Source organism: Thermobia domestica, chromosome 16 (assembly GCF_964235325.1).
Source record: "Thermobia domestica chromosome 16, izTheDome1.hap1.1, whole genome shotgun sequence".
Taxonomy (NCBI): Eukaryota; Metazoa; Arthropoda; class Insecta; order Zygentoma; family Lepismatidae; genus Thermobia; species Thermobia domestica.
Genome location: NC_137469.1, coordinates 187,214,222 through 187,239,656, shown reverse-complemented (window position 1 = coordinate 187,239,656; position 25,435 = coordinate 187,214,222). Strand labels below are relative to the sequence as shown.

Sequence of the window (25,435 nt, the reverse complement as noted above, 5' to 3'; positions counted from 1 at the left end):
TCATTTAAGTGGTTAGCGTACATGCTTCTAACGTGGAAGGCCCTGGTTTAATCCTCGGTGGGGTTTGCTTTTCACATCGGATCGCTGTCAAGCCTTTTCTGAAATGTAATATTCTCACGCGTTATCATACATTCTTTTCAAAACTAAGCTAAATAGTTGACGTACACACCTCTGGCCCAGGTTCAATCCCGGGTGGTTGTTCGAATATCACGTTAAGCTGAAGGGACGCTAAACTAAAACAATGGTTTCAAAGGGTATCGAACAATATTATTCTCAGGCATAGTTTCTGAAATTTTGTAATGCATTCTTTTCAAAACTAAGCGCACACATCTTTGACCATGGTTCAATTCCCGACGGGAGTTCACATTCAACATTAAGCTGAAGGGACGCTAAACCATATCATTTATCGTGCTTAGTTTTAATGTGTGGGGGTTCCTGATTCGTACTCCCACTTTCCCATTCCACTAATTCCTTCATAGTCTAAATATTTCGTACTAAAAGTAAAACATTGTATGAGTGATCCACCCCCACAAATATAAAATAAAAATGATTTTTCGAATCTTGTGTGAAAAATAAAATCTCACTGAACTTACCTCAAATTCAATGAACAAAAAGTCGGTGCAGTAAAACTTAAATGAATACACTTTTAAAAGTAGACCTTCTCACTTGACAGTTGAGAGCGGTGTAGGATTTGAAAAATGAAAGTTAGATTTTTATTTAGGTCGCTGTGAAAACGATGTCATCATCAACCAATCAGAAACGAGGAAATTTATAAAATGACATCACAACGAACCAATCAAAACGCTCGCTGCTTTTGTCATGAATCACGAACCAAAACGATGTGTAACAATCGATCGTGACGTCATTCACGTTTCTCAATAGTTACAACATCTAGCATCGCAATTCCGATCATGACATCATCCCAAATGCCTTCTGTCAGGATCATGTCACTACCTGTCGTAACTGTGACGACATTTCATTTTCCTCATATTCCATACGAGAATGTCAATGTTTGCTTTTTTCATGAATCATGCTGACACGTTCGTAGTAAAACTAAAGTAATACGATCGGCTGACGTTTGCATTTTCAATCATATGTGCTTCTATGTCAACACACAAAGAAGTCTATCAGCATTTTATTTTAATCCACGAACGGAAGCGTTACACTGTCAGATTTATTTTCTTAAAGTATATGTGTATCCTTTTCAAGGACCATGGTTCGAAACCCACCAAGTATGATTAAATCAGATCTCATTTAAGCGGTTAGCATACACGTCTTTGGTTTGAAAGACCTGAGTTCGATTCCTGGAGAAACATTTCTTAGGATTTTTCTAAAACTTGGTTTAAATTTCTAGTTCGAAAATTCTAAAAGTTTAGTTCGATAAAAATTTTGATTTGAAAATTTTTAGATGTGATTTACATCTTTAGTTCGAAACTTTTGTTTTTAAAAATTGGTTCGAAATTTTTTTAAAAAAAATTTTTGGGTCGAAAAATTTTGATTTGAAAATTTAGTTCGAAAGTTTTTTGTTTAAAACTTTATTTCAATTTTTTTGGGTTCGAAAATTTAAAAAAAATTAGTTCGAAAATTTTTTGATTTGAAAATTTAGTTCGAAAGTTTTGTTTAAAAATTTTTTTCGAAAAATTTGTTTAAATTTTTTAGTTCGAAATTTTTTTGAAATTTTTGTTTCAAAATTTTTAGTTCGAAAATTTTTTGTTTGAAAATTTTTGTTTAAAATTTTTGTTACAGTTTTTTTTAGTTCGAAAAAATTTTAGTTTAAAATTTCTTGCACTCTGCGGAACCGTTTCGAAAAGAATCGGAGCAGTTTAGGTAAGAAAAAATCTGGCCACACTGTTTCCATTAATGAAGCGCTTACTGAGCGTTTAAAAAATCGCTTAAACTCACAACAATGTGTTATAAGAAATCTACAAGCGACAAGGATGGACCCCTCTTTCACCATTGTTACTTCCAGAGACATAGGCTACTAATTCAGGTACAGGATCTCCATCAAGGTAAAAAAGCTGGTAATCATCTTATCTGTCAAAGAGAACGATAATATTTAAGGTAAACTTCAGTACAATATCATGATACCAAAAAGGGTTATTTAAGGAGGAGGTTGAACCCTCCATGGGAACTTTAAGGATAACCATAAAAGGGAACAAAATTCTAAAATCCAGGTCTAGGGTGGATCGTCGTCATAGCACTCTGAATGTCTAGCATTGGAGTGGGGTGTAAGATTATGCGATTTCTATCAACCAATCAACATCGTGGTACCAAAGCAATCATCTTACCCGTAAAATGGAAACAAATGAGTGAGGGGTTTTCCCACGTTATACCATGTAATCTGTTCACCGTGTGGCGGGTCTAAGATCATGTGACCTCTGTCGGCCAATCAGAATCGAGATACCAAAGCACTCATCTTACTCGTAAAAGGGAACGAATTTCAAAAGTCACAGGGCTTAAGATCATGTGACCTCTGTCAGCCAATCAACATCGTGGTACCAAAGCATTCATCTTACACGTAAAAGGGAACGAATTTCAAATATCCCAGGGTCTAAGATCACGTGACATTTGTCAACCAATCAGAATCAAGTATCAAAGTACTCATCTTACCCGTAAAAGGGAACAAATTTCAAAAATCTCTGGTGAGGGATTTCCCCGCAGGGTGACTCATGACGTCATACCACGTGACCTGAAAATTTGAATTTCCCGCGTGGGCGGGGCCTAACGTCACGTGACCTCTCTCAGCCAATCAGAATCGAGGTACCAAAGCACTCATCTTAGTCGTAAAAGGGAACGAATTTCAAAAATCCCGGTCATAAAAGAGAGTGAGAATGAGTCATTCGCGCCAACGTCGGTCCCTACTACTGCTGTGGCGAAATTAGGGTTTCCTAGAAAAAAAATATCTTCTAAACACGGTGCAGAAACTTATTACTTCTGGTGGTAGGCCTAGATCATCCCCTTTCAAAAACGAGCGTCCTGGTGTTGGCTGGTATAATGCGTGTTTGAAAAGACATCCCGATCTGTCTGAGAGATCGCCTGAGATAGTGTCGAAAGCGCATGCGTGTCTATCTGAAACAGGAATAAGAAACTCATTTAGTGAACTGAAAGGTTATCTGACTGAATCAGGATGTGAAAACATACTTGGAGATCCTACACGTATACTAAATGTTGGCAAAACGAACTTCCAAATCTGTCCAAAGAGTGGAGTTGTATTGGGCAATAAATGATGGAAAAAATCTTTACGAAATTGCACCAAGTTCAAAAAAGATACTATCACATTAGTAGCTGGTTTTACTGCTGCTGGGAAAACTTTACACACGATGGTTGTATTTCCATATATAAAACCTCCTAAAACATCGTGGAGTCGGCAGGATTCGGTCTATTCGATTCTGGATGGATGAAGTCTGGAACTTTTTACGAGTATGTTGCAAATTTACTTCTACCATGGTTGAAAGAACAACAAACCATGTTTCCCGTTTTTTGTTTTTTTCTTTGGATGGGCATAAGATACACTTAACTCTTCACACAAGCCAGTTCTGCTTGGATAACTGTATTATCTTGTATGTCCTTTACCCTAATGCTAAACACATATTGCAACCTTCTGATGTAGGAGTTTTCAGAGACTTGAGAACTGAGTGGAAACGAATTGTTCATGAATGGCAAGGATAGAAACCTAACCAGGTCTTATCTAAACAATATTTTTGTCCACTTCTCTCGAAAGTAATACCACGTAGAGCAACACCAAAGGTCATAAAAAATGCCTTCAAAAATGCTGACTTTTCCCATTTGAGCCCAATAACGTTGATTATACGAAGTGTTTCAAATCAAGAAACGATTCCTTGCTCAGTAGTGTTTCTGAAGATAGCAGTATATCTACAATTATTAATGAGAAATATAAAATTGCGCTCGAGGTTGTGAACTATGAACTTCAGTTGGATGTGACACAAAAGTTTCAAAAATTAGCGGAATCTTGTGAAGAAACGAACGTTTCTGATCACGAGCTATATACTTAAAGTATATAGCTCTAAAACTATGGGATCTAGCGTATTCGGGTCAAAAAGACACTTAAGAACTAATGTGTACCCTATGCAAAAATCCATGTTTCAAAAACATCTGGTACTCACGAAACAATTGTCATAGAGGAAGTTTGGCTACGGGCATAAAATGGAAAGGACTTACCAACTACCTAAAAAAAAAATGTTGCGGAAGTACCGCAGGATTATGAAACATGGATATTTGGATACGGCACATCCTAGCTCCTAAGTAAAATCTTGACCCGAAAAGAGAATAGGTTTTTTAAATCTCATTCTTTCATGTTTTTGGCAGCCTTTAACTTCGAAAGGAAACATTTGTGCACCAAGGTTGAACTATACTTTCTGTATTATCCTGGTATCATGAATCACCTCCGAAACGTTGTCAGCTTTGTTTCGAAACACTTTTGTAAGACATGCAGATCTCAGTTTATCACCACACCACTTTCCTTGTTAGTAGAACTGAATTCTATTTATTTATATTTTTAAAACGAGACAACTGAACAGAAAAACCAACGTAGCATGAATAGTGGCAATCTCATATAAGAACTCAATGTATGAAAACTTACCTGATATTTGGCAACACTCTGTTTTAGAATAGAAGACGCTTGGACATAGACTGAAGAAAGGATCTTCCCGTTAAAAATAAGACAGCTTCAGCATCGTCGAAACAATTTTATAGTCGAAGAAAGAATTTTCAGAAGTTAATAACGTTTGGTTTTCTTTTTAATTGATAAGTTGTTTTAATTGAAAGATTGTCTTGGCATTCGATAATTTTGATATGATGTGGCTAGACTCAGGGGAATTTATGCTTACCAATCCCTATTAAATATACATTTTGCAGCGGCAGGCATGTTCGTTCGGTATACTCTTCCAAGAGGTCAGTTTCAGTTACCGACCTTCGTGAGATCATTGTCATTATTAAGGAAATTTTTCCCTTAATTTTTTTGTTAACTGTCCGTTGATTATTGAAACTTCGCTTTATCTGGAATATAAATTAATAAATAAAATATACAATAACTAAACAGGTTTCGTGGAATCTTTCTGAAGTAGGATCTGAGGATGGTGCTGTGTATCATTTTTCCTCCTTCAGAGAAACACATCTGGAAACTAGAAAACAATTCCACATATGCCAATGATCCTTGCTTCCCGTTTAGTAAACTTTTATTTATATACCTATTACCAAAGTTTACTAGCTCGTGAAATCCTGAAGCTTATTACGAATGATGTCACGTTGTAGGAGAAATTTGCTTAGAACCTATAAATACTTAAGTGAGTGATAGTTTTAGCTGTAATCATAGCCATTAATGTAGATATTTGTATAGGTCTATGATGCATTTATTGATATATCTTTTAAGATATTAGCTGTCAACACTACTTGGTATCGAGAAGAAAGGAGATACTGTGTTTTGACCAGGTTCACAAGATTTCTTCTTAAATGGAAACAATTACCAAGTTGAGAAAAATATTGTGTACAAACTTATCTCACCTTCAATTAAGCCGGATTACATGGATTATTCAGAAGTCCAGGCTATCGTAGTGTACAGTTGCTTATTAACACAGGAGAGAACTGACGAATTTAGAAAAGAAAGTTTCGAATAACTTACTTAGCGTGAAGTGAAATGAAAGAAAATTTACGTTGGTGTAGGTATAGATGATCTATATAATAAGAAGAGACCAAATATTAATAAACAAATACTGTAACCGAGATGTCTGAGAAAGGTGGGCCACGTCACTTGCGTGGGAATCCTAAAATTCTTCTTCAGTATAACGGTATATAGCGTTTTGGTTGTCGTAATTACGATAAGAGGATATTATACAACAGGATTCTGTGAAAGTGGGTGATAGAAATCCAGGGTGGCTTTTATACTCCAGGATGACATTAAGGAGTAAAGTTTTATTTCTATGTCTATAAGCCTTTGGGTTCGTTTGTTCGCAGGATGAAATGAATTATGTATATTTCGTAATGTGTACTAATGGTTGACGGTGAAGGATATATCCTATTCTCTTCAGTGTTGAACATTTGCTGCTAAACTTACACTGTGTAAATTACTATCAAAACTTCAAATCAAAATCAGGGCTGTTGCAAAATTTAACACTTTTCAATACTCGTTCATACTTTGCTAACATATGCACAATAAATTCTTTATCTCCTTGTAGCCATAAAACACACACCTGATAACCGAAATGCGATCTCTGCAATAGAATGCCCAATAAACTCATGCATAACTTCAAAATTTAAATTTCGTAGATCGTACGGTAAATACAACAGGCATAGGTTAATCCCTATTGTTTCCGGATCAAGATCTGTGCAGGTTATGGATCTTTTATTACTGGAGTGAAGTGGTCATCCGTTCCAGGAAGCATTGTTACACAGAAAAGGACGTTAACAGAGGTAATATAAATAAAATGCGTTCGTAAAGGTGGAGAAAAATGATGTTTCCCAAAGTTTTATTTTAAATCTGAAGTCCTTCTCTAGTTTCTTCGATATAACGGTTTATAAATGTTGATTTTCGACACAATTTAAAGCATATATTACCTTGTAATTTTTACTCCTTTAAGGATGCCTTTGAAACAACTTGAAACCCTTGAGCTGTAGGTATACTTAGTGAAGAGTGTCCTCAAAGTTCTGTTTCGCGAATTTTGTATTGTTATAACTCGGAAACGAAACTCTTAATATTAGTATGAATTACACACGAAGAAAGTGTGATTCCGTGGCGTATTTTTCCCAAGAAGTGAAATACTTCACATAAGTAAAGGTCACCTGAAGAACCGTAAAATGGTTTTAATTAGAAGGAAAATTGTGGAAGTACTTTATTTTCCTGAAAATATTTCTAAAGTCGTATGTGACAAGTCCTGCCGGTTTTAGACGTTACACATTTTGGAATATCGAAACTTGTCTATATATTGTGTTTAAGATGCATATGTTCACTGCAGAATAACATTTCATGACATTTGCATGAAAATCTAATTTGTGCTAGCAAAACAGTAATCACTAAACTGCATCACATGATGTATGATAAATGTATATTATATTGATTTTATACTATATCGTAAACTTATCTAGTAAGAAAAGTACACACATTTTTCTCATTCCTTAAAGCGTAGATTCTTGCCCATGGTTTTTAGGTAAAGATTTTATGTAGTAAATTTCACCTCCTTACATAATCCAGTCTCCAAATACGCCTATTTTAAGCATAGATTTAAACTCGTTCTTTTACTAATAGCGCCCTCATTCTACCGAAAATAACGTAGAAAAAGACCAGGCGCGAGAGAGTGCTAACTGCATTGCAAAATTTATTATCAAGTTATTTACTTTTTTCTGACCTACTGATAAACAAGCTGTATGACAAGCTTACGTGTGGAGAAATAGTATGCAGATTTTTCCTCTTAAATACTGTATTTCCCAAAACACTGATGCATGCAAGAGTTTATTTTAAATGATAATCTTTTGTGGTAAATTTTCTCTCTCTGTAATAAAACAAATTCTTAAGGAGATTTTGTCGTACATTTTTAAACCTCCTCTTCTCCTTTTAATATCCGTTCCGGTAAATGTAATATGATAGAGACCCAGTTGAAGGTATGCACTAAAGATTTTAGAAAATGTACAGGGTGATTCAAAGAAACGGGAAATAATGAATTTTTTTTGGCAACAAGATTGTTTTGTAACATTGAATAACGTACGCAAGCCTGTCAACGACTCCCTGCTATTTACTTATCATGGATGATTGGAGTGGTCCTCAAGGTGTTTTCGGTGTGATGGGTCCTCGTTTTTTGAGAACGAGAATAGTCATGCGATTATTGTCACATTGATTCGTTACCTCTTCATTCTTGAAACCTTTGTTGTGCAACAACTACAGATATTTCAAACATTGACATTGCCTTGTTTCAACAAGATGGATTAACGTCCCACACAGCACGAATATCGTTGACTGCTATACGTTAATTGTTCTGGAATGTGTAATTTCGAAAAATTTTGACATTTAATGACCTCCTAGCTCCCCTGATTTCTCTTTGTGTATTCCAAAATGATAATATTTTTTTCTATTAAATAATATAATTAGAGTGTGAGATATAAGTGTTTTCATTAAAATTATTTTATTTTGAAAATTCCCCATTTTCTTCAATCACCTGTATTTCTAACAGTTTCTGTCTTACTTTTCTAATGTAATTTTTATTTGTTTCATTTTTTAATATACAGAGGAGCATTTCCTTCAAACGTCTTTTTCTATTTTTAAAATAATAAAGAATAAGCACAAGTTTTCACGATGCAAATAATATCCGAGAGATATTCTTTGACTTTCCTTGTAATTATAGTGTTAGAAATTCAGTAAACGATTTTGTTTTTCTTCGCATACCATTCCATCAGGTTGTTACAAATTTAAATTGTAAGTGTTAAGCGAAAACGTACAATACTTAATTCTGAAAATTCCAGAAGGACGTTACAGCACTGAAACCTTTGAATTTCTGCTAGCTTCTAACAGTAATAACGTGTTGGTCGAACATGTTAATGCATATCGTCAGTATCCTACGTCGATTTCGACAATCATAATATTAGGTATCTCTTATATACAGTAGAAAACTACAAGGTATGGAAAGCTCGGCGTTTCCAGAAGACTCTAATTCTGAAAAGTGCGTGGATATGTATCAATCTAATCATATAGATATATTTGAATACACGTAAAGACCGTAATACAGATTAGAATTCTAGCCCTGCAACGTCAGAAAGAATAAGTCAAAAATCCTACTTTGCTGTATAGGGATTTCAATTTTCTAAAGAATTTTTAACGTTTCATGATTCTTAAACTAATTCGAATGTAACGTTAAAAATTCTACGTAACGTGATTGACACATTATTGATGTCAAATCGATACTTTGATGCTATATGTTTGTTTTCTAACATAGGTGGAAAATATGACATTTACCTAACAGTGCAACATTTTAATAATCAGAAATTTCATATCAAAAGGAATAAATAATTTAGTTGAAATTAAAAGAAAATTGCGTCTTAAAGCCTTCATTTTAAGATTAGAACATTCAAAAAACGTTCCAGTACCATTGATTGAACAGTTTTACAACACTCTACAACTGTGTTGAACTGCACTCGAAATATGAAATTCTGTAAAATGAGCATTTTGCACTGTGGTCAAATTTTGATAAAAAAAAAAATCCGTGATAAATATGATCAATCGGACGGAGCAATAGAAGCAGGTCTCTCAATTTCTAATGCTTTGTCGGATTTGGATCACGGTGTTTCTGTACCTCGTTCTAAAAAATTTCGACGGCGACGTAAGTGCAGCGTGTGAAAGACATCGTTTCCGTCTAAGGAAAATTTATACTGAATTTCACCGAAGACTTTTTCATACCTCAGCCATTGGATATCATGCTACTTTATTTCTGTCCAACACACAGTGGGTTAGAAAACCTAAAAGGTCTCGCATAACATAATTTTTCAAAGTGAATGTTTTGTAATAAGTAACAGTGACATAGTTTGACAAACCAAAAGGCTAGAAATGCAATATGAATTTCCCCAGTAGGTTTGCAGTTGCCATGTCTGTATGCATTTACAGTGAATCATTTTTTAGTGTTTCTATGACATGAAGAATGTAATTCACGTAAGTAAAATCGTAGGTCATATTCAGTAGCTAACAAAAAGAAAATGACAAAAGGAATTCAGTCGAGCTTTGGATATAGTATCAGTATGGGTTATTATTGATTGTTGCTATTATTATTACATATATTAATCATGTACATTCCAAATTTGCAGAACAAATACTAGATGATGGAAATGAACCTGTGTAAATTCTCGCAATCAAGATCAGTAGTTACAATGTTTGCCTTTCATTATATGTACCACGATGTACACCTGAAAAAACAAGAATTGTTGAAGTCTACAGTGTGTAAGGTATAACATGTGTAAATTATAGCTGCCCCTGTATTCCCAAATAGCAACGAAAAATGTATCATGAGGTGATGGATGCTAAAATAAATGGTTTTGAAAGAAATCAGGAACAGTAGTAAAGACCAGTTTTACATAAATAACATAATGGTAATGCACTGTGTAAAGATAATATGACTTGTAACTTTGGAATTAATTTTGTTTCTTATATTTAGAAGTGTAAATATGGAATATAAGCCGACATATGGAAACCTCTTCAACATACTCTTTGAGAAAGCAGTCATTCTCAGTCTACTAAAACATAGTACCTTCAAGGTCGTGAGAAGAAAGTACCAGGCATAGGAGAAGCAGATAAAGAAATTAAGGACAATAGTTTGCCTATTATAAAGTTTTTTTTCCCTAAAAATGTTTCAGAAATGGAAAGCGAGCAACAGTCGCTCCAGAGGACGATGATATTTCCTGAACGCAGTGCACAGAGACCCATTACTATTGATAGCTTTAAGTCTGGATTATCGACTCTCCATGCATGGATTCGCTTTTTTGAGTATCTTGTAGATGTCTAGTATCGGTTTGATATCAAAAAAATGGAAAGTCAGAGCAGCAGATAAACAAAAATTCAGAATAAAAAAGGAAATGATACTTGCAAAATTCAAAACTAAAATGGGTCTTTTGTTGGACAAACCCACACCTGACTAAGTAAAACATCTAATGATGGCAATGTGGCACGAAGGTTTTTTCAAGATCCAACTTTGTCACCAGCAATTACTGGGATTGACGAGGTACTTATTGAGTGGTTGTGCTGAGAGTTATTTCACGCGAATTCCACATAAATGTTCCTACATTCGATCAGTATGCTCTTCAGACTATCAAGATGTTCATCGAGAAGTATCCGTGGTACTATATGCCTGCGTCTGTGCATAAATTTTTGTTTCGTGGTCCTATAATTTTAGTCGCATTACTTCGCATTGGAGTATTGAGCGGAGAAGCTCAGGAAGCACGATATAAAGACATGCGTCGATTCAGACAGCATCATTGCAGAAAATTCTCTGGATATGCTACCAACGAAGATCTGCTTTTCCCTGTCATTTCTTTAATGAAACATCTGCAAAGCAATAGAAACAAACTTTCAACAGCAATGGTAGCTCTTCTGGGGTAACCTCACATTACAGCACAAGCAGCATAAGACAGTGACAGTGAAGACAGTACTGACTGAAATAACACCTACTGATAGTGAGAACATGCTGATACGTGTGATTAACTTTGCATAATTCAATATGGTACGTACAGTTTAACTTACATAAATTTATAGTGTAGAATTACATATCCACATTTCTCCTGCATAACACTTGTATTTGTGTGAAGGTATTGTGTTATGTCTGACCACATAAAGCATAGATTTCAAACATTTTTCAATTTATATTTTCGTAATATATTTTTGTACCCCTAGAGTGCACTGATGTATTTGCCATGTAGTACTGACTCAAATATATCATTTCACACATCGTCATTGTCACATATTTCATCCCCATCTCCTCCGATTTTCTGCAGGTTGAAATGCCACATTTTCAATAAATCAATCTAATTCACTATATTTCTTCATTTTTTTTGATTTTTGAACATATAAAATGAATCACAATCATTGGACAGTACCTACACAAAATTAATTATGCGCACAAAATTCCTAATTTCGTCCCACTGTGCAACAGTGTGATAATGACGCTCAACAAGTGATGTTTCAACACTTGAGAAATAATCGAAAATTTTCAGTTGTTTTCAACATGAAATGGTCTTCTTCAACGAGCCAATCTAACCATTTGGTATTGATTTTGAGAGATCCGTATTTCAATATTCGAAATTTTCTTCGCCTTTTTTTCTACACGACCATTATTACTGCCATAAATCATGTGCAGACTCCAGAAATTTATGGTCGGTCATCTGCAAATTTTTCTTTGGAATCAATGCGTATGTTCACATTTCAGCGAAAGTGATGTTATTTTTCTGTAGATTACATTTATCTGAATACATCGAAAATGCTTTAAACAAGATGGCAAATCAATGATATATATAAACATACAAGATGCCATCTGATCACAGCCCCGACCTGCAGTTCCTTTATGACAAACATAGCATGTTGTGGTGTTATAATTAAATTTACGTACTGTCAAGCTGTAAGTCCACAGAAGTTGTTTGTAAAATGCAACACTCGTAAGAAGGTTTGGTGTTGGCAGACACTGTTGAAGGTCAAATTTCCAGCCTTCAGCATTTTCACTTGTACACGTTTCCTTATTTCTTCTTTTAATATCATAAGCGCTTTCTGCTTTCAACTGATGTTTTAATATTTCTTTGAACACGAAAAGCCTCTTCTTCAGCACACTTCATTTTCATGTGTAATGTATCACACATATTGCGTGTCCCAACTTTGGGAGTTGTGATACGTTTTCGTCCTAATTCTTCCTTCATAAACTCTCCGTAACAGGTATAACTAACTGGTGTTTCCCCATTTAATGTATTTTTTTTGTATGTTTCATACAACGTATGCTTGTTTAGATAAGTTAGCAAAATTTTGTTGCTCTTGGGACCAGCGTATTATGATCCGCATGTGGTATTTTTTTGGAATTTCGAACGTAAAAATGATATAAAAGTAACCAAGAAAGTTTTGTCGCTTTTTGGGAGATCTGTGTTTAATTGGTCCTCACGCCGTGACTTGAATGCGAATGGAAATAGGGAAAAGGTCGGTTGCTCTTATGGGTATATATAACATACTATCTGGTTGTGACAGTTCAGTTACCCCGTGAGCTTGCGTAAGGACAGAGTGAGCGTAGGAACTTCACAGATTGTCATGAGGGTCATATGGTGTCGGAGTTCTCAGTGGGGTGACCCGACGCTGAAGATCCGACAGGCTTTTGGTGAGGGTGTCATGACTACCCAGACAGTGCAGTGGTGATTTAACAAAATTAAGGGAGGTCACGAAGCACTCAAAGACGCACGTCGTGCCGGGAGAGCAAAACATTTACAAAATGGAGATCTTCAGGCAGCAATTAAGGCGAGTAATGGCCACACATGTGAAGAACTGGAACTACATTCCAGTGTGAGTGGAGCAACCATCCGCAGCACCTCTATCAAATTGGGAAGCACAAGATGTTGGGTCGATGGCTCCCTCATGGTTTAACTCTGGGCCAGAAACCTTTCTTTCTTTGCTTTTTCGTCTGAATAAGGAGCCATTTCTTTACAGGGTGTTGATATCGGATGAGAAGTCGGTCTTGTACGAAGATCCACGGTGCCATCATCATTGGTTATCATCCCCATGAACCGGTTCCAAAACAACTAAAATCAACAGTGAAACAGAAGAAGGTCCTTCTGTGTGTTTAGTTTACTACTCTTGGTATCGTGCCGGGCATTTAGGCGATTAATGCAACAGTTTAGCCGTGTTCAAGAAAACCAGACTCTGGAGGCAGCAATTCTGAGTCGCAAAACGGTCCTCCTGTTACAGGACAACACAAAGCTTCATATACATAGGATTACTCGGGACACCATTGTAGTCTTGGATGGAAAACGATATTTCATCCTCGATACTCACGGTTATGCACCGATCTGATTATCACCTTTTCCATTCCTTAGACATTCACCTTAGAGGACGCCAGGTGGAATCCTAGTAGAGGTGCAAAATGCACTTGATACTTTCTTTGCCTCACGGCCTACCAATTTCTACTCCGATGGGATCCATGGTCTTCGAGAACGTTGGCAGAAGGTCGTCCGTGCTGACGAGTACTACTTTTGATCTTCCAGGTATGTCTTAGATGACATATCGGTGTTCGAAGGTGGTGGCTGAAAAAGCGACACAACTATCTTGGTTACCTTTATTCCTTGCCATGTTCCTTTGCGTTTTGAAACCTCTTTTATCACGTTGGTATTATTCCTGTGTGACATGATCGTTTTTTGTTCAATTTTTTTTATTTGGATATTTTACATCAATACCACATACTGTTAAAAAGCAACCTTTCCAAATTTGCACTTAGACTTCAGGAAATGTTCAGGGAGAGCTTGAAGTGATATGTCAGTGTTATCAGGATGGTAACTGGATTATAATGCAGATGTGTCTTTAAAACTTCTATTTGAGACTTCAGGAAGAATTACAAATTTTGCTTTTTTTCCATTCTGAACGAAAATAATTCATGCTAACTAGTAACAATAAAGTATTTATTCAACAGATTTCCTTTCAGAATGTTAAATATTCTCACTGCAAATCTAAACTACTTATCAAAAAGGAACGCTCGTCCAGAATGAATAACAACTAAAAATAAAATAAAACATGAAATGCTCTACTATTTGCGTCTTATAGTGTGTGTTTGTATCTTACAACCGATAAAATGATAAAGAAATCCTATTGTTAAATGGAAGAGTACTAAAATACATTACTTTTGTTTTAAATCACAGGAATGCCGCTACAATTTTTTTGAAAGAGAAGGGTAGGTGCGTAATATGAAGAAACCAAACTTGAATTATTTTTTCGCAAACTTCATTTTCTGGTTATTTTTCCTTTACCTATGACTACAAAGGAATAAGTTTGGGTTATTCATTTATATTAAAAACTATTTGACGTATTCTGACTTATCTTATTCAGCACACCCCTATATCTCCGTAAGTTACTGACATAGAGAAAAGTCTATTTACCTTAAAATGTTCATTGCAAAATGAACCAAAATATGAGATTAAATAGTTCAATTTTTTCAGTTATTCCCTTTGGTGTTGAAGGTCAAAAATTTTAATATCTAAGTATTCCGAGAAAATTAGGAATAACGTATTTTGTGAAAATTTTAAAAATTATTATAGCCATCCTTTGTCATTATACTAAGAGTTCCTGTTTCTTGTAATTGGGACAAGTTCTCGCAATTACTGAGTTTTCTAGCATAATAATTGATGATATAATGCAAAAACATCTTCAGTGACTTCGTACTGTAATACTAACCGTATACTAATGACTCTTCGTCCCATAGTGTGAGATATGTATACACATGTGCTAAATTATCGTCCAATGTCTATAAATATGTTGTTCTAGCAATATAATTTGGTAACGAATTTGCCTGGTATTTTTTATAATGTTAGTGTGGCTACCCGGTTAGCATATGTGCCTTTGGCGTGGGAGACTCGGCTTCGATTTTCGGCGGGAGCTCATGTGGTTCGGATTCCACGTTAATCACTAGGTCCAAATCTCATATAGCCTCGCTGCTGAACCTCGGGACGTGAAACTCAAAATCAACTCAACTCATCATGTTAGTGTGTATATAATTGTCAAAGACATGTATGTGACAAATTTCATGTCAAAAGAGCAGTTAATGAAAACAATAAAACGAAAATGAAACTTTCTTCTCTATTTAGGAAGATTTTGTTTTACTGATTATAATTGTTGTGTATATAATTCTTTCCCTATGAAATTTACTATAAATATACATTTCACGATTATACTCACAGTATCAGTATTAAACGTGCCCTCCAACAGCATTATCAAATTATATTCTTACAAGAAAACCGTTATAGATATGCGACAATCATTTTGGACATAAGTGTAGATGATGGAAATCGGTATGTACTAAAGATAAACCTGATATTATACGTATAAATTTATATACGATTTGACATACAAGAAACAAATGACATTCTTTTTCTACATTAGAAATTATACACCTCGATTGTCCTCGGTATCGTATTTCTTTAACATCACAATAGCATCGAACTTCAGTTTATCACGAAATATAACACATGTCGGCCTAATAGCCTCACAATTACGATCTAAGAACTATAATAAGAAAAAACTAGTATTTTCCCATTGTTGCTCTATTTTCCGTGCAAGAGCTGGGTATTTCTTTCTTTCTTTTCTTTTCTTTTCTTTTTTTTCTTTTCTTTTTTTTCTTTTTTTTTTTTTTTTTGCCGTTTCGTATTATTTATCTCCATTTACTTGTTTATTGAATTTGTTACAGATTCCATAGACATAGTCTTTTCAGAAAAGCGAAAACGGTTACTCTACAAAAAGATTTAATTCTTCATTCAGTTGAGAGACCTCACACTTCGAACGAGTTCAACAAACCATATACTCGGTCACATTTTTCAACGCACACCTTAACGCATAAAGGTGCAAAACCTCATACATGCGACAAGTCCGAGAAGGTATGTTGGCAGCTTTTGACTTCGGCAAGACACATGTTGACACTTACAGGTGAAAAACTTCGTTCATGCTATGAGTGTGGCCTGGGATTTAGTCGAAGTTCGTATTTGGAAACACACATGTTAAAACATACAGGTGCAAGGCCTCATACGTGTGAAGAGTGTGGTAAAACATTTAGTCGAAGGTCGCTTTTGGCAAGTCACATGTTAATACATACTGGTGAAAAATCTCATACGTGTGGACAGTGTTGGAAAGCATTTATTCGAAAGTCCAATTTGGCAAAACACATGTTAATACATACAGATGAAAAACATCATACTTGCCTAGAGTGTGGGAAAGTATTTAGGCAACGTTCACATTTGGCAAATCACATGTTAATACATACAGGTGAAAAGGCTCATACGTGTGGAGAGTGCGGTCGGGCTTTTAGTCTAAGGTGGAATTTGGCAACACACATGTTAATACATACAGGTGAAAAGTTTCATACTTGCCTAGAGTGTGGAAAAGCATTTAGTCGAAAATGGGATATGGCAAAACACATGTTAATACATACTAATGAAAAACATCATACTTGCCCAGAGTGTGGAAAAGTATTTAGGCTACGTTCACATTTGGCAAATCATATGTTAATACATACAGGTGCAAGGCCTCATATGTGTGAAGAGTGTGGTAAAGCATTTAGGCGAAGGTCGGTTTTGGCAAGTCACATGTTAATACATACTTGTGAAAAATCTCATACGTGTGGAGAGTGTTGGAAAGCATTTAGTCGAAGGTCGGATTTGGAAAAACACATGTTAATACATACAGATGAAAAACATCATACTTGCCTAGAGTGTGGGAAAGTATTTAGGCAACGTTCACATTTGGCAAGACACGTGTTAATACATACAGGTGAAAAGGCTCATACGTGTAGAGTGTGTGGAAAAGCATTTACTCAAAGGTCTGATTTGGCAAGACACATGTTAATACATAATTGTGAAAAACGTTATACTTGCATAGAGTGTGGAAATTTATTTAGGCTGCGTTCACATTTGACAAGACACATGTTAATACATACAGGTGAGAAGCCTCATATGTGCGAAGAGTGCGGTAGGGCATTTACTCGAAGGTGGAATTTGGCAAAACACATGTTAATACATAATTGTGAAAATTCTCACACGTGTGAAGAGTGTGGCAAAGAATTTATTCAAATGTCGGATTTGGCAAGTCACATGTTAACACATACAGTTGGAATGCCTTATACGTGCGAAGAGTGTGGTAAAACATTTAGTCGAAGGTCACTATTGGCAAGTCACATGTTAATACATACTGGTGAAAAATCTTATACGTGTGGAGAGTGTTAGAAAGCATTTAGTCGAAGGTCGGCTTTGGCAAAACACATGCTAATACATACAGGTGTAAAGCCTCATAAGTGTGAAGAGTGTGGTAAGGCATTTAGTCGCAGTTCAAACCTTGCGAGACACATGCGAATACACACTGGTGAAAAATCTATACGTGCCAAGAATAAGTGTAAAAATTTACGCAACGCTCATATCTTGCAACGCAGCATTTAATATATACGGGTGATAAAATACCTGTCAAGAGTGTGGAGGATTTAGCTGGATCTCAAATTTACTAAAGCAAGTGTTAAGTCACACAGGTAAATACACATTATGCGTGCCAGAAATGTGCAAAGAGATTTATCAACGTTTACTTTTGGGAAGTCACATTTTAATATACGCTCATAAAAAGAATCACATGCAAAAGGTTGGTAAGTATTTAACACGTAATTTGAACCTGGTAAGGCGTTTGTTGGCACACACTTAGCATTTACTTCTCATCACATGTCAACACTTTGTCCAGTTATGTCTTTTTCCTTAGACAAAACAGAACAAACATTGGTGTCTGCAAAGGTTACCTTTTGGCTTCGAGTGAAATCATATTGGACAAATCTGTCCAAGTTTTTCTGTTTCCCAATTTGATAGAGGTGCTTCCCCTGAGTCGCAATCCCAAATCCTCACGTCGGGCACTGTTCGTCTCAATTGCTGTTTTAAAATCTTCATGTTGTACATGTCTTGGTCTCCCGGCACGTATTGAGCCTTCAAGAGTTTCGTCACCGTTCTTAAACTTGATAAAATTGCGCTCCACTGTCCGCAGAGTCACGACAGCCTCACCAAAGGCAAAACATATTTTCCGTCTTGCTGCAGCAGGGTTTGGCCAAAGTTTGAACTCTTACAACGTACAAGCACTTATGAAGCTCTATAAAAATCCCATATGTACCCAGTCCTTAAGCAAGTTCACAGTTTAAATGAACGGCCACAATCAGATATGTTAGGTATACCACCAGCAACTTATTCCCATTCAAATGACCGTGTGAGAGCAAATTGAACAGAGACCTCCACAAAATGTGACAGAATTTTCTTTGTTTTCTTTATAAATGTGCTATTTAAATTTTTCGTTTCACATGTTCTGAACTATGTATTAATCTAAGATAGTTCCTTTAAAAAAATATAATCCTACTTATCCATTTTATTTCTTATGGGTAGACAAGCGAAAAAGCTCATATGACCATTTGCCAGAAAATGCATTTTTACAGTGTTACAGCCGTTAAAACTCCTAATGTGAAATAGTCAATTTCTGTTCGCCCCTAAATGTTCACCCCCTAATAAAGCTAGGTTTTTGTATCAATGTGTTCGCGAAGGACGAAGCTTTCCACTCATAGGTCTTTGATGGTTTTGGGGGTATCACGGCCTACGAAGCAGGTAAACTACGTGTTTTGTTGTTGTTGTTGTTGTTTTTTTTTTTTTTTTTTTTTTGACATCACGTATTTGCCCTCCTTTCTGCCATGGTACCCTCCACATACATGTCAGTCAAAAGCTTCATCCTTCAGAACGCATTCGTACCATAACTATTTTCCTAACTTAACTAGGGAATGAGCTATTGAGGTTTAAATCGAGGTACATTAAGGGGCAACCAGAAATTGATTATTTCACAGCATTAGACGGTTCAATTGCCGTAACTCTGCAATGGTGCATTTCCTGGCACATGGTCATATGTACTTTTTTGCTTGTCTGTCCATAAGGAATTCACCCCTCAATATATATAGATAGATAGATGTGTGTGTACGAAGAATAGTTACCGGCCGGTTCTGAACTAAATTTGATAAGCAAATACATCGTCTAGGAAATAGATTTTATTTTTGATGGCTGAACTCGGACAGGAACAGACTTACCTCAGGTCGTCTCTATTCATATGTCTTTTCTGTTTCTTAGTAATTACTTGTTAGATTTGAGTATATTTGTAAGTTGTTTGGCAACGTCTGCCTCGCCTCTGCTTGTACATGATATACTTTATCTTTTGGTAACTAGTGGCCAGATCCCAACGAAATTCAATAGGCAAGAAGCACACTTTCTAACCAATGAAGATCACTATATTTGGGTGCCGAGCCATAATCAGGCTCCGTTCGGAGAGGCTGTTTACCTCAGTTTTCTACACCAAAACTTTTGAGTTCGAGTTACTGGTTGTGTTCCTGTTCTTATAATTTATTACATTCAAACACAAGAAAATATATAGTAATGCTAAGAGAAAAACTCTAAGTTTATTATTCACAGCGTTTTTCAAATTATTCGATTTCTTCTCTTGGCTTTATCTAAATTTACTAGCTGTGTTTGCAAATATATCGTAAGTAAGCAAAAGGATACTTAAATATATAATATTAATTCCTGTTTAGCACAATTGTTTATCTGCAAAAACACGGCATGTAGCGTTCCTTACTTCCGTTGAGATCAAACATTCATTTCGTGCTGATTCTGCATCATGAGACAATTGGTGAGCAATCTCATTTAAGATGTAATGCATTACAATCCAGAAAACCAGACTTAGTGACGATGGACTGACCACACATCATCCAACTGAACATCATAGATCTGCATGAACTGCGAGAGAGCATTTAGTACTGCCATCTATCTGTTGGAAAATTTCTCTATAGTGACTAGGCAAGACCCGGAACATCTGGGGAAAAAAGGAAATAATTTCTTGCTGGATTTTAGAAACGTGGTTCTATCAAATTTTGTGCATATACACTAACTAAAAATGAGCATCATATCGGTTGGCAATCTTGCTGGATTGCAAAACCTGAAATGATGTTACTTGCTGACTTGCAACCTATGGCCACATATTCATTTAAGCTATTTGAATATTACCGAACAAATTAGTATCGTGTGCTTGAAATTGCCATATGGCCTTTTCAATATTGCATACTGCAATAACACTTTTCGCTTTGTTACTGATCCTGCTTATAAACGTTCAGTTGATAGTGAGATTTTGCGTTGCTGCGATTGCATAAATCGAATGTCGATCACAATTGATTTTAGAAAGGTACATTTTCTTACGGAAGAGTCCTGAAGCATAGCTTTGGGCGCCGGAGTATGCTGATTTGTTTGTATACGTAGTCAGCTTTTGGCTTCAACCATTATACTTCTGACTTTCTCAGGCAATATGTGTAAAGGTCTATAAATTGCTCTGCTCCATATTGTGGGAGTTGCCAGATCAGAAACCTTCATCCCCATTTTATCTAACAGATTTTAATTTACCAAAAAGCTTTACCGCATACCAAAATGTGAAGTATCCAATGGCAACCTGACGATTGAAATGTTCCGATTTATGACCAATTCCTTGGATAGTAGTACATAATTTGAGCTTGAATTATATAGACGCCAGAGTCGTATTTCCAGTTTCCAATTTTCAAGCACTGTACTTATAAATATACTTTTATAATGAGGTTCTGGCTACGCCATTGAATACAGATTCTGAATACATGGATCTTTCATCAATGTCCAGTGCTATTTCGTATTTAGAATAAGGACAGGTAGAAATCGAGAATGAACCACCGCTTCAATAATCTCATTTTATTAACAATTAACTACAATGGTATCTACAATTTTATGTTTACATCCATTTACGGTTTTCCAGTAGTCATTCCAACAAATAGTAGTAATACGGTAAGTCTAACACAACACACGGTTTGCTTTGTTGAAAGCTGTGCAATAGCGTAGTGAGTAAGGCATTTACCTAGCAATTCAGCTACCTGAGTTCGAATACTGCTACACGTGGTCATTTTCTGTGATTCCGTATTCGTTTCTTTGTGGCTGTGAGGCTCAGTCTACGGCAATACTTTCGACAGTTTACGGAAGTAAAGGAGCCACACGAATATTTTGCCTACATAAATTTCGGAGTATGGAACGGTTATGCCCATTTAGCCAATGTATGACACAGTAGTGGGCTTTCGTGACCACAGGAAAGTAAACCATTTTCACAAAGAAACTGGGGAACAAGTTACGACATTAAATGGAACTGCTGTTGTCAGGGTACTATGATTTTCATGAATGCTATACAAAATATATTTTGCTCCAATTGTTATGTCACCCAAATCAATCATAAATGCTTCAAATATCAATCTGGAAATTTAAAGCTTTGCATGAAATTGACAATTAACTTTAAGGTCTTATGAAAGTAAACCTACAAAAATTGCTCAGAATCGTCCGTTGCTAGCTTAATTTGAAGCCCTCCTTTCGCAGTTTACAAATTCTGGAGCTAGACATTCCTTGCTATTTTCACAAAGATTTGCTTTGGATTTTGGAATATTTCAACAGAGTTTCAGAAATGAGAGCTCAGAAGAAGTAATGCTCCAATTTAAGGGGAATCGCTTATACAATGTCACTGATATAATTCTCTGAAATGCAACTTTGGCGCGTTTCTACTACAACATTCAATTAGTATTTATTAAACTAGGAAACATTATAATAGTGCCAATCCAATGGCGATGATAATTTATGTATGAAAATGGTCTCATTTATTTCCGACATTTTAATTTTGGAACTCAAGTGTCATGAAGAAATTTCTACTCTTTATGGGGAAGATTGTTTACTAAAAGGAAATCGTTTATCAGAAAGCAAGAATCAAAATATGTTTCAGTAGCTTTCGTTCTGAAACTTTCAATGTCTAAAATGCTACTGGCAACAGGCAAAATCTCACAAAACTATGTGATACTGAGAAATAATGAGCAAGACGTGTGTAAAAAATCATGACATCGCCAATAACTTAAATATCCATCATCATGTGTGGTAACTATTTTAACCCTCGTATAGCCATTTTATTTTATAACTCCAGATTCCCAACAGGGGTACAAGCGTACTGAACATAAATTTTTGCAATTAGAAATACCCTATTTGTGGCATCGATAATATTGGTATGTTAGTATATGTTGGGCTGTGGTTTTTTTAGTGTAGTTTAATATAGGTTAACTTTAGATAGGATAGGTACGCGAAACGAAAATATGTTTATACGCTATAGTATTACATTAATTTCGTAATCTTTCTGCGGGAGTAAAAGTTGCAATATTAGAATATGAATGCAAAATTGCAATGATATTTTGGAATAGGCTCTAATATAACCTGTTCTCTATTCTATATTTCGTTGAACAAATATCAAAGAATAAAATACTTGAAACAAAAATAGCAACAAAGGTACCCATAGTGATGGACAGTGGGAATATTCCCGCTGGAAAGGAAAATAAAAAATTCGAACATTCCTGGGTTTTTCCATGGCATATAAATTCCCGGGAAAGAATTTACTTCCATTTCTTTATCTTCCAAATTATCAGGGCTGCATGACTAATTACTTTATTTTCATTTATAATGATATACTTCTAGGTTTTAAATAAATTGGAAGTTAAAAAATAAAATTTTGTTGACTGTATTTTATATAACTAATCCTATGATTTATTAGTTCCATTTGCATTTGAGCTAAAAGTAGCAAAGTACTAAATTACAAATGATAAAAAGGAACCAGTTTGTGAAGTAATGTAGAAATAGAGATGAAGTATTATTAATACAGCTCGAATCACCGTTAGTAATAGACGTCGGTTTGTATCCTGTGTCTGACTAGAATTTCTGAAGAGGTGCTCGGATTTCTCTTATATGTGAATTAACGCATGAAATTTCGAGAATTAAGTAGGAAGAAAGGTCATGTGTAGCAATGTTATGGGCTAAAATATAAAGATAAGTATCATGCAAATTTTGTAAACATAATTATCTATGCGGAAATGTTGATAAATTGGTGAGAAAAGTATCTTCTGGCACGACACCCAATCTAATTTGTTTATAACAGGCTTTAGTATGACGCTAGTCATACGTCAAAACGACTGCATAAGGCGGTGTGTTTATAATATCTGTGGTAGAGTAAAGTTTACAAAATCCACTTATTTTTAAAATTTAACTGTTTAACAGTGTGGACTTACTATACCATTTTTCCACATATTTACAGTCATATAACATTTTGTAAGTAAATCTACATTTATGCGTACTCTCTAAATATAATAAAATATTAATAAAATAACATAATGTCGTTCAGAATATACATTTTAAAGAATCCTCTGGAGACAACTGTAATAATATAATGTGATAAAAAACGAATTTAAGTTTGAAATCATAATATAGTAATAGAATAGAATTTTCTTTGTGATTGTACATAAATTCCCGGAAAAATCCCATTTTAGAAATTTTCCTGGGAGTATTCCCGAAAAATAACTCTCCGGGAATTTACCCATCACTTGGTACTCAAGGAGGGTACAAATGTAGCCCAGTGCAGTTCTAGCCACATAGATAAGCAGATCACCTTACTATATAATTGTTATTGAGGAAATAACTTCCCTTACAGCCCGGTCCACAGTGTAAAGAACGCTAGTCGCCATCGGATGTTTGTGACATAAAGCATACAGAGAAGCATATGCATGGGGTACCTTTGTACCCCCTTGCCCACACAGCAAGGAATATTTTCTCAACCAAAAGAAAATATTTTCCTTGGTTTCCAAAAGGTTTTCCTTCTCTGGAGATTTCCATGCTGGTTTCCCTAATGTATTCCGAATATTTCCGGAAAATATTTTCCCAAAAATGTTTAGAAAACATTTTAGAAATTACCGAAAGTACATTTTGAGAATGTTAGCTGGAAAGTATATCTAGGAAAATATTCACAAAATGTATTAGAAATATTTTATTGGGTGTAATCTAATATGTTTTCACTGTTGAAAAGGAAAATATTTTCGAAATGATAATAAAAATGGTTTTAATATATGATATGGGAAACAATGAAAGGAAATATATTCCATATATTTGAAAAATGTTTTCTAATAGGTTATATGCAATATTTTCTATTTTTACAAGACAATATATTGAACATATATTTTTAAAACGTTTAGAATGTTTTAAAAATAAATTCTTTCGTAATATAAGAAATATTTTTCAAAAATGTTTTAAAAAGGTTTACTTGATTTTAACAAAGTATTTTGGTAACCTTCTGTTATAACATAAACGAAATATTTTCCTACAATATTTTAGTCTTATTTCCAGAATATTTTATCGAATTTTGAATATAAAACTTTAAAACAGGGAAAAGAAAACATATTAAAAATAAACAGAAAATGTTTTATGTTATGTTTTAGAAAATATTTTGTGTTTTTAGTGAACAACATTTTCTGATATATTATAGAAATATTTTTACATTGTTTTCACAATATACTCTTCCGTTACTGGAGAAACTATATTCCTTGTTATATCTGAGAAATATCCCAAATATTTACCGGAAATATTTTTTAAAAATGTTTGGAAAACATTTTATGAATTACAATAAGTATATTAGGAAAATTTTCATAAATTCTACTATTGTGTTGAATGTAATGTAATATGTTTTCAATGTTGAGAGAGAAAATGTTTTCAAAGTAATACTGAAAATGTTTTACATACATGATATATATATATATATATATATATATATATATATATATATATATATATATATATATATATATATATATTAAAAAAATAGGAAATATATTTCATAGATTTTACAAATGTTGTCCAACGTGTTACTTGCAATCTTTTCTATTGTTACGAGAAAACGTATGAAATATAATTTTAAAAATGTTTCGAATATTTTAAAAATAAATTCGTTCGTAATATGAGAAATATTTTCCAGAAATATTTTTAAAATGCCTATTAATTTTGCATGAAAATGTTTTTGTTACCTTCTCCTGTAACTTAATCGTAGGAAGTCCAAGAATGTTTTTTGTCCAAGGGGAGGCTCCTCGAACCCCCAGTATAACATACTATAATTCACATAATGCCATCTAACAACAAATGAATATAGAATAAGCATTCAGAACTTACTCGTGGCTGATATGTTTTTTCCCAACTTAAGAACACAATCCTTGTTAAATACAAACGAAAAAATCTAAGTCAGGAAATATACTTGTAGAAAATATGTCACATGGAAGTCCAAGGAGGGGGGTTCGATGAGCCCACTACTTAGAAA

The 25,435-nt window shown here is 34.8% G+C and overlaps 1 protein-coding gene across 1 annotated transcript in view; it reads left to right on the top strand.

The window, feature by feature from the left end:
• Positions 1 to 24,278, top strand: part of LOC145673568 (uncharacterized) — a 97,691-nt gene extending 73,413 nt beyond the window's left edge. Inside the window, exon 3 of the mRNA XM_081743405.1 lies at positions 15,906 to 24,278. Within this exon, the coding sequence (XP_081599531.1) occupies positions 15,906 to 17,433 (1,528 nt within the window). The 3' untranslated portion in view covers positions 17,434 to 24,278. The remainder of the gene's footprint in view (positions 1 to 15,905) is intronic.
• Positions 24,279 to 25,435: the final 1,157 nt, after the last annotated feature.